This window comes from Acinonyx jubatus, chromosome B3 (assembly GCF_027475565.1).
Source record: "Acinonyx jubatus isolate Ajub_Pintada_27869175 chromosome B3, VMU_Ajub_asm_v1.0, whole genome shotgun sequence".
Lineage (NCBI taxonomy): Eukaryota > Metazoa > Chordata > Mammalia > Carnivora > Felidae > Acinonyx > Acinonyx jubatus.
The window spans coordinates 69,493,974-69,505,072 of record NC_069386.1 but is presented as its reverse complement, the minus strand read 5'-3'; the positions used below and the strand labels follow the sequence as shown (position 1 = coordinate 69,505,072).

Below are 11,099 nucleotides of genomic sequence, written 5' to 3'. Positions count from 1 at the left end.
CGACGCGGGGCTCAAACTCATGGACTGCGAGGTCATGACCTGAGCTGAAGTCGGCTGCTTAACGGACTGAGCCACCCAGGCGCCCCTCTAGCACACATTTAAAGAAGAGTTAATGCCCACTGTCCTGAAACTATTCCAAAAAAATAGAAGAGGAAGGAAACCTTCCAAATTCATTCTAGGAGGCCAGCATTTTCCTGATACCAAAACCAAAGACAGTACAAAACAAAACAAAACCCTACTAGCCAGTGTCTCTGATGAACATAGATTCAGAAATCCTGAAGAAAATATTAGCAAACTAAACCAACAATATATCAAAAAATTATTCACCAGGATCAAGTGGAATTTATACCCAGAATGCAAGTGTGGTTGAACATTTACAAATCAATGTGACACACTGCATTAACAAGGGAAAGGATAAAAATCATATATGATCATTTCAATAGACACAGAAAAAAAATATCTGACAAAGTGCAACATCCATTCATGATAAAAACCCTCAACAAAGCGGGTTTAGAGGGAATATATCTCAATAAAGGCCCAAAGGAAAAAGCCATAGCTATCCCATCATACTCAATGGTGAAAACTGAGAACTTTTCCTCTAAGATCAGGAGCAAGACAAGAATGTCTACTCTCACCACTTTTATTCAACTTATCTTGGAAGTCCTCAAAATAGCAATCAGATAAGAAAAAAAGGTATCCAAATTGGTAAAGAAGAAGTAAAACAGTCCATATTTGCAGATGACATGGTATTATACTTAGAAAACCCTAAGAACTCTACTAAAAAAGTACTAAAACAAAAATTGAGTAAATTTGCAGATAGAAAAGATACAGAAATCTGTTAAATTTCTATACACTAATAATGAAGTAGCAGACAGAGACTTTAAGAAAACAATCCCATTTATATAAACTTTACCAGGGAAGTGAAAGACTTGTACTCCAAAACTATAAAACACTGATGAAAGAAACTGAAGACACAAACAAATTGAAAAATATTCCATGCTCATGGGTTGGAAGAATTAATATTAAAATATCCATGCTCCCCAAAGCATTCTTACATATTCATTGCAGTCCCTATCAAAATACCAATAGCAGTTTTCACCAGAACTAGAACAAATAACACTAAAATTTGTATGGAACCACAAAAGACCTTGAATAGCCAAAGTAGTCTTAAAGAGTTACAAAGCTGGAGGTATTACAACCCCAGATTTAAAGATATACTCCAGGGGCACCTGGGTGGCTTAGTTGGTTAACTGTACGACTCTGGGTTTTGGCTCAAGTCATGCGTGATCTCATGGTTTCATGGGTTTGAACCCCACATTGGGCTCCGAGCTGGCGGTGTGGAGCCTGCTTAGGATCCCTTCTCTCTCCCTTTCTCTCTGTCCCTCCCTTGCTCACACTGTCTTTCTCTCAAAATAAATAAATAAACTTTAGAAAAAAGATCTACGATGAAGTAGTAGTAATCAAAGTAGTATGGTACTTGATAGGCAGGAAGCTTGGCATGTGCAACAGGAGGATGGACCTTAGACGTCCTGACAGAGAGCCCTAACCAAGGGACACGCTGGGACCACTCCATCCCACTCATTTAGCAGTCAGCTTGCAGTTACAACATCCTAGCAGAAGAAGAGTTAAATTTGTTGTGCTTGTTGCATTTGTGCAGAAAGCAGCTGCCTGTCCTTATTTGACCTCTATCTCTAGAATAGAAATAATGCGGGTTCCTACCCTGTGCAGGGATTTCAAATGCATCTTGGTAAAAGACATGCATGGTTGGCTAATTATTATATCATCCAGGCCTGTCACTCAAATGTTGCTACTCTAGGACCCACCCAAAAGAGAAAAAACTGATATAAGCTCATACCCCAGAGTTTCTGGGGCCTTTGTCTCTCTTAACTGGCCTGTTCCTCCCTTGGTGTATACTTTAGTAAAACTGCTCTGCTTTACTTTCATCTTCCTGTCCTGTTATTCTTCACAGTGGCAGCAAAAAGAACCAAGGCTTTTTCCTTTTTTATCTCTCAGTAACAGTATTGGCACAAAAATAGACACATAGATCAATGGAAGGAAATAGAGAGCACAAAAATAAACCCACACTTATATGGTCAATTTATCTATGGCAAAGGAGGAAAGAATACACCATGGGGAAAAGAAAGTCTCTTCAACAAATGGTCCTGGGAAAATGGGACAGCTACATGCAAAAGTGAACCTGGAACATTTTCTTACACCATACACAAAAATAAACTCAAAATGGATTAAAGACCTAAATGTGAGACCTGAAACTGTAAAACTCTAGAAGAAACCATAAGTAGTAATTTATTTGATCTTCCATAGAAACATTTTTCTAGATAGGTCTCCTGAGATAAGTGAAAGAAAAGCAAAAATAAACCATTGGGACTACATCAAATAAAAAGCTTTTGGACAGCAAAACAAACTATGAAAAAAGATAAAGCAACCTACTGAGTAGGAGAAGATATTTTCAGTCATATATATGATAAGACGTTAATATTCAAAATACAAAAATGATTTATACAACTTAACACCAAAAAACCCCAAACAACCTGATTAAACAATGGGCAGAGAACCTGATTAGACATTTTCCCAAAGATATACAGATGGTCAACAGACACATGAAAAGGTGTGCAACACCTCTAAAACATCAGGTAAATGCAAATCAAAACCATAATGAGATATCAGCTCACATCTGTCAGGATGGCTAAAATCAAAAACACAAGAAACAAGTGTTGGCTAGGATGTGGAGAAAAAGGAACCCTTATGCACTCTTGGTGGGAATGTAACTGGTGTGGCCACTGTGGAAATCACTATGGAGGTTCCTCAAAAAGTTAAAAATAGAAACACCATATGATCTGGTAATTTCATTACTGGGTACTTACCTGCCCCAAAACACAAAAATTTGAAAGATATGTACCTTTATGTTTATTGCAGCATTATTTACAATAAGCAAAATATGGAAGCAGCCCAAGTGTCCATCAACTGATGAATGGTAACATAAGACACACACACAATATTATTCAGCCATAAAAATTGAAGTCTTGCCATTTGCAATGACATGGATGGAGCTGGAGAGTATTATGCTAAGTGAAATCAGTCAAAGTAAGACAAATACCATATAATTGCACTCAGTGTGGAATTTAAGAAATAAAGAAACAGAAAAAGACAAAAAAAAACCCCAGACTCTTAAATACAGAGAACTGGTAGTTTCCAAAGGGGAGGGGTGGGGACGAGTGAAATAAAAGGGATTAAGAGGTATAAATTTATAGTACAAAATAAATTAAGTCACAGAGAAAAAAGTACAGCATAGGGAATATGGTTATTAATATGGTTAATGTGGTACATTGTTTGGTGGCTACACTTACCATGATGGGCACTGAGTAACATAATCGTACACCTGAAAATATAACACTGTATTTAACTGTACTTCAATAAAAAAAATTTACTTTAGTGATACTGTGATACTGTATTTTGCCTTCCAATAACACAGCATGTACCTTAATTTGCTTTTTTCCTTTTGTAGAGTATTATAGCTTGTCACATAGATCCAACACCTTTCTGATTAAGATTATTCCTATTTACTCTATGTATTGTATTGCTTATCTGAAAAGGCTTTTTTTTTTTACTATATATTTTATTAGGTTAGTGTTGGTTTATAAGAAAGCTCATGGTTTTATTTGCTTACTTTGTAAGCAAAATTATCTGGTTTTGCTTTCTAAAATTATACTTTATAAATTCTCTTAAATTAAAATTGGTTTTGATTTCTTTTGGTATGCAGTGCTATGAATTTTAAGACATGTATAGATTCATGTAACCACCACTGCAACCAAGATACAGAACAGTTGCATAATGCCCCCAAACTCCTTCATTCTCTTTCTGAATTATCTTTTATTTCTATTATCTTTCTGTTAATTCTCTTAACCTTTCCAGGTTAACTCTGGTAATGTCTGTATACATTTACTTTTTGTTTTCAAGTAGGCAAATATTGATTGGGGTGCCTGGGTGGCTCAGTTGGTTAAGCATCCGACTCTTGGCTTCAGCTCAGGTCATGATCTCATGGTTCATGAATTCAAGCCCTGTATCAGGTTCCTTGCTAACAGCACGGGTCTTGCCTGGGATTCTCTCACTTGCTGTCTCTTAAAATAAATAAAAATTTTAAAAAAAGTTTAAAAATTGGGCAAATATTTAAAATTTAGTGAATTTTTTTCAACTGCTCTTATGTTAGTTGGCTTTTTAAAAAATTTCCTTTCTTTACAGAAATTGTAAAAATATTCAAAAAAAAGTTGTTTATCATTTCAAAGTCTGTAAGAAATGTGGTCATCTAGGGAAGATTTCCTTGGACTCTACTGCTAGCCTTCTGGGGAATGTAGGATAGGTAGTATAGCTATGAGGAGTTCAAATTACTGAGGTATTTGAGGAGAAAGTTGTGTTTGAAGAGCAATCCACACATGAATGATTTAAGTAAATATGGCAACATCCTCAGTTATTGTTTCAGGTTGAGAATCTACATCTGGTATTTTCCTGAATTATGTGTGACGGACATTTCAAAAAATAATGTTATTTAGAATCACCTCCACTAGTTATTCTATATTTTATTCACTACTTTCTCTATGCTAGGTATTGTGCTAAATGCTTTACATTTGTGTAATTTAATTCATACACCATTTTTCTAGGTTACTTGCAAAGTACCTGTCTTAACTTCTTGTTATTACTTTGGGCTTTCCAACTTCTCCTTCCCCAGATTTCACCTATTGGTGATGGCAGATATCATTATACCTACTAGCCCGCAATAATTTTTAGTGTCCTGTCAAAAACTTTAATGCAGATTATACCTTTATATGATTCTTCCAGTAAGCAATATATATATATATATATATATGTTTTTTTTTTTTTTTTTTGGTGACAAAGTATCTTAGCCTAAAAGAGTAATTTTCCAACATTGAGACACTGAACACTGTGGCTTAAAGGTGGGACAATTTCTATATTCAAAGGAGCAATTTTTTGCTACTAAAATGCTCCTTGATGTTGCTCAAAGGTGTCCTTCTCCCAGTCCAGTCCCAATTATGCTCTTTCTCTAATGAAGACTGCTTCATCATGGGTGTATCCTCACTTTAAATAGCAAAGACACACTCCACAATTCTTGTAACTTTGGGAAAAGTAAATTCAACATTTTAATAACTCCCACTGCAAGTAGACAGGAGTGTCTAATCCCTCATCTCCTGAATGTCACTGCTTTCTAGAGGTTTTTATACCAGGAATGGGAAAAAACCTATATCCATACTCCAGGCTTTTGATGCTTACTAAGAATCATGGTGATTTCAGTAGGCTTGTGACTCTCAAACTACATGGTGTTTTTGATTCCTGATGTATAACTGGTAGGTTAAAATCTGGAAATAATATTAAGGATCTTGGGAAGCGGCCGTGTTTTGTGTTCTTCAGGTGGCAAAAACAATTCATTTAATAATTCTATAGAGCAAATATAATGGAGTAGCAAAGAAAAAAATAACGAAGATGTAAAGATAGATGGTTCCACTAAATAGGAATTAAATGTGAATTCTGTAGATGAAAGGAGAAAAAATTCTGACAACTGTTTATTCAGTTACAATGAATATACAATATATTTATCCTATATACATATACATATCTACATATATATAGATTAGGCATAATAGTTTCTGAGTTTCCATTACTAATTACATTATCAAGTTAGGAAAACAGAAGAAATACTCAAATGTGTGAGGCTGAGTATTTTCAGTGCATTTAATATATCAAGGTACTCATAATTTTCATTTAAAATGAAGTAATTTAACTTCAAAAAGATGAAACGATTTTTGTAAGAACATGTCTTTTCCTAAATCCCTGCACTGAAACTAGGTTTGAATATTTATGCTGTAATTATTATTAAAGAACTAAAACAAGCTGATTATTTCAGAACAGTATTCTTAACTATGAATTTTGAAACCTAGAGAATTCTTAAATGTTGCCCAGGAAATATGATAGGTGCTTTATACAGACTATCTAATTTAATCTCTCGATCAAGATCAAGGTAAGATCAAGGCCACACAGCAGGGTAAGGACACCTTAACCCTTTGAACTACTTTGCCACAGTCCAGTTTTAATATTTCTGGACTATTGGTCTCTGATAAATTTTACAGATATTTATCAATATTGAAAGAACAATTTGAGTATTTGCAAATGGTTTATGAAACCTAATTTTTTGTCATGGAAAAACAGGAGATTATTTAAATTAAAAAAAAATCACAGAAGGTATTTGCAGAACTTGAAATGTGCTGCCAATTACAAACTCAATTTTGAAGAATGAGTCTGAGTCCTTAACGTGTCTTTCCCCCCCTCCCCCAAGTGGCTCCTGTGTCACCTTGAGATACCACCATCTAAGTGGATTTTTAAATTTGTTTTGTTTTGAGCATTATGGTACTCAAGGATGTCCAACACTTATCTTGTGTATCTCCTTGTCCAGTTGTAGAATATATTTTTTTCTAGTCTAAAAAAATAGTTTTGTTGGAGTAGCATGAGAAGGAGGGATATTCTCTCTCTTTCAAATGTTTCTATGGGATCATAAAATAAAATTGAGAAAAACTCATAGGTACACCTTTTGGTTATCAATAGTTTAATGTGGTCAAGAAAGTAACTTATTATTTATATATTTAAGTATTAAGAATAGTACTTATCAATAGTGATAAAACAATTTGAAAATTTGCAAGTAAAGTAAGGGTGGAACTGGATTTTTTCTGTAGCTGAGAAAACAGAAGGTCACTAGTGATTACCCTGATAGGAGACACTAAATGCGTCTTCTGAAATTGTTATGTTAAACTGTTAGTTAAATCCAGTGCTCTACAATAATGGATTTGACATCATCATATTTTTATTGTTATTGTTTAACAGAAAGCTTGGAGATTTCAACCATCATTTAATTTTTTATATACCTGAATAATAAGTAGAGCACACTTAGTGTAATTCTTCCTCTATAAATATGGATTATATAACTCCTTAGTATCCAGAATATTAGTGTGTGGGTATGTGATGAATATAACCCAAAATGTACTGATGTTGGTCAAAATCAAGAAGTTGTCCATTTGAAATGATACCTGATAGCAATTGTTAAATTTGTGCCAAAAGGAAAAATCTTCACTGAGATAGTTATTAGTTGGCTTTTAGGTAATCAGTGTTCTTGTGAATTATTGATACCATGATTCCTTCATGTGTAATTGTAGAAGTGTCACATTTTCTAGATCTGTAATTTTGTCCTATTTTGTCATTGCAGAGCAGAGTCTGCAGATCATGGAGGGATTCAACCATTCTGGAGTATCTGAATTTGTATTACTTGGACTTACTGATTCTCCTGAGCTCCAGATTTTTTTCTTTGTGATGTTTTCTGTTTTCTATTTACTAACTATGTTGGGCAACTGCTTGATTTTGCTCACAGTCCTATGCACCCCACACCTTCACTCCCCCATGTATTTCCTCCTCAGCAACCTGTCTCTCATTGACATGTGCTTGTCCTCCTTTGCCACTCCAAAGATGATCATGGACTTCTTTGCTGAGCATAAGACCATCTCCTTTGAGGGCTGCATTTCTCAGATCTTCTTTTTGCACCTTTTCACTGGGACTGAGATTGTGCTGCTGATCTCCATGTCTTTTGACAGGTACATTGCCATATGCAAACCTCTCCATTATTCAACAATTATGAGCCAAAGAGTGTGTGTTGGGCTTGTGGTAACTTCTTGGACAGTGGGCTTCCTGCATACAATGAGCCAGTTAGCTTTTACTCTCTGTTTACCCTTCTGTGGTCCCAATGTTGTAGACAGTTTCTTCTGTGACCTTCCTTTGGTCATCCAGCTGGCTTGTATAGATATCTATGTTCTTGGAATCTTCATGATCTCAACTAGTGGTGTGATTGCTCTTGTAAGTTTTCTGCTTTTGCTCACCTCCTACGTCATTGTTCTTGTCACTATCAAGGACCACTCCTCCACAGGATCATCTAAGGTTTTTTCTACCTGTACTGCACATTTCCTAGTTGTGTTAATGTTCTTTGGGCCCTGCATCTTCATCTATGTGTGGCCTTTCACCAACTTCCTGGTGGACAAAGTTCTGTCTGTTTTCTATACCATCTTTACCCCCTTTCTGAATCCACTTATCTATACTTTGAGAAACCAGGAAATGAAGACGGCTGTGAAGAAGAAACTAAGTAACCAATACCTAAATCTTGGGAAAACTTCTCCAAGATATCCAGTGCATTGAATCCTGAGATTTATATCATCAGTTTATTTTTATAGCAATACTTAGTATCTTCATTTCAAGTCTTTTAGTTTAAATTCACAAAGAGAAGAAACCAGGGTTGAGAGATGTGAAATAATCTTGCCTAAAAATTACTGAGATGTTTGTGAGCCTTTTGAGTTTACAGACACATTTGAAAATCTGCTGTAATCTATAGGTTATTTTCACAGAAAAATGCACATATAATCAAAACATAAATTCAGGGCTTCATATACCCATGAATCCTATCAACATACCTCAGCAACTTAGAGAAGCCTGAGATAAAATACTGTTCTCTTGTCTTCTACCTCAGAACATTGCTACTCAGTTGCACAGCCTTGTGGTACTTTGATGGTGTCCACTTGCAGAACTTTGATTAAAAGTGTTTATTTTTCATTAGAAATATTTTTATGGGAAAATTCAAATGGTGAAGAGATTCTTCTGAGTCAACTTTGAACAAAAGAGAACAGTTTGGAGGATCTGAAATTTAACAATCTGGTTTCTTAAGAGGTGTATAGATCATTACCACACTTGATAATTGATATAGCAAATAATTATTTAAACAGCCATTTGTGAAGTTTAAACCATAGAAAGTAAACAACTAAAATATGATTCTCTCCTAAACCTGGCTGAATGTCAGAGATATGATGCATTCATTTACTCTCAAGACTAAATGTTTGAAAAATTAACTACTAAATTAATGACAAGTTTGTCATTTCCAAAGTAAAACATTACAAAACTTTATTAGTCTTAGTATGAGTTTTGTCTCTCATTCTCAACATAACGTAGCCTAGAGGAAGAAAAGATGAAACTAATTTAAAAAAATACATAGCACAATTCTTCCTAATCTGGCTTATATTAGTGATTGTGTTAAACATACTTTTTATTCCAAGACATTATTTGAAAATCAGCTAGCCAAACCATTTCCCTAACAGTGGAAGAACCTAAGATACAGAAAATTCTTAGAGCTGGTTCAAGACTGAATTACTGTAATGGGCAAAAGTCATTTCTCTAAATATACCTAGACCCCAGATTTAATTTTGGATCTGTCATTTCCTAGTTGTATTATCCTGGGAGTTTCACTTCATCTCTCTACCCTGTTTAATCTCTAATATGAAGATAATAAAATTGTTTGTTGTGACCATTTTATGGAAAGTGGACACAACAGACTCCAAAAATGTCATTTTCTTTTCCCTTCCCAACTACACAGACTCTTACCCAAAACTCATTTTATTTTTAAGTAGTATACCTTTAAAGAATAACCACATTCAGGTGAAACCAGTAGCTCACAAAATTTGACATTCTAGTTTTAGGACGTCTCTTTGCAGCTTGTTAAGACATATGGCAGAAGAACAAATAGAACACTTTCCAGTTTTCCATTGCTAACATGGAGGGTGGTTGTAGAAATTAGATTGCCAGATACTTTGTGTTTTTTATGAATAACAACATACTGATAGGCTGCATCTCTTTGAATTGACTGAAGTTTACGAAAATAGTTTAGGAAACAATCTGTTATGATGACATTCATGGTATTAATAGTTTCTTATATTTATTCTGGACTTTTAAGGTTTCAACATGATTCAACACAAACTTCAAGGTAAATATTTAATATCTGAAGTTAAATAATGTGGCAGAGGTTTATGAAGAAATGTAGTATTGGAGCTAGGTATAAAAAACACATTCTAGTTTAAAATACTAGTTAATTTTTAGCCAAATCATAAACTCTTTATTCTTGCCATAAAGTCAGTCAAATGAGAAAAAGTAAAAATGTCCTTTTGTCTCATCTCCATTCTTTAGCAAAAATTATCTTTGTTTTAAAATATAAACCCTGCTTCTGGGGTGCCTGGATGGCTTGGTCAGCTAAGTGTCTGACTCCTGATTTCGGCTCAGGTCATGATCTCATGGTTTGTGGGATCAAGCCCCATGTCGGGCTCTGTGCTGACAGCATGGAGCCTACCTGGGGTTCTCTTCCTCTCTCTGCCCCTTCCCCACTTGCTCACTCTCAAAAATAAATAAACAAATAAACATATAAAATAACATATAAACCCTCCTTCTGAAATAGCAATCTTTAGTTCAATGACTATTTATTGAGCACCCATTCTGTTTAAGGTCCTTTCTGGGTGCTGATGATACTACGTTAATGTACAAGATCTATTTCTCTGTTTTTGAGGGACATATGTTTAGCGATTAGATGGGACCAGTCTTGAATTCCAAATGCATCGCTTTCTTGTTGTACAACTTTGAGCAAGTATTCCTAACGTTTCTAAGACTTTGTTTTCTCACCTATAAAATGTGGATCTAGTATATAACCACTAGGAATGTTGTGAAAATTGAAAAGACATGTAACACAATTAGCAGTGCTTGGCATTCATTAAACGTTTAACCAATACTAACTAATAAATATTACTTAGTGCCATTGTGTTAGATATGCACAAATGTCAGGGTAAATGGAATGGAAATAGATGTGCTTACCTGAACTTAAAGGGCATGTTTAGGATGTGTCAATTTACCTAATATTAACTAATGTTAAAATATTGGATTTGTGCTAATTATTAATCTTTGGTGCATTTATGTAGTTAATGTTGTCCTTTGTATGTTTGTGTTTTGCAAAGGAAGTATTATATTTTAGAAGTTTCTTATTCATTTTAAGTTTAAATATATTCCAAGATTGCATAGGAGGGAAAAAACAATGCACAATGTTCTACAGGTCAGTGTCCTGTTTCACGACAATGTTTTTAAATAAAGTTTTTATGATTGAAAAGTGATAAAATATTATTCATGTATTTCGTCTGTCTTTATGTTTTACCCATTCAAAAGATAGGGAA

General features: G+C 34.6%; 1 protein-coding gene across 1 annotated transcript; it reads left to right on the top strand.

Annotated features, from left to right (window-relative positions):
* The first annotated feature begins 7,044 nt into the window (after positions 1-7,044).
* Positions 7,045-8,686, top strand: LOC106969873 (olfactory receptor 4K2-like). The gene has a single exon (XM_015066400.3). The coding sequence runs from the start codon at positions 7,219-7,221 to the stop codon at positions 8,257-8,259; it is 1,041 nt and encodes a 346-aa protein (XP_014921886.3). The 5' UTR covers positions 7,045-7,218; the 3' UTR covers positions 8,260-8,686.
* The last annotated feature ends 2,413 nt before the right edge of the window (positions 8,687-11,099 follow it).

What these genes read in the sequence shown, in the direction of transcription:
- LOC106969873 (XM_015066400.3), top strand. Translation starts at nt 7,219, where the DNA reads ATGTGTAATTGTAGAAGTGTCACATTTTCTAGATCTGTAATTTTGTCC.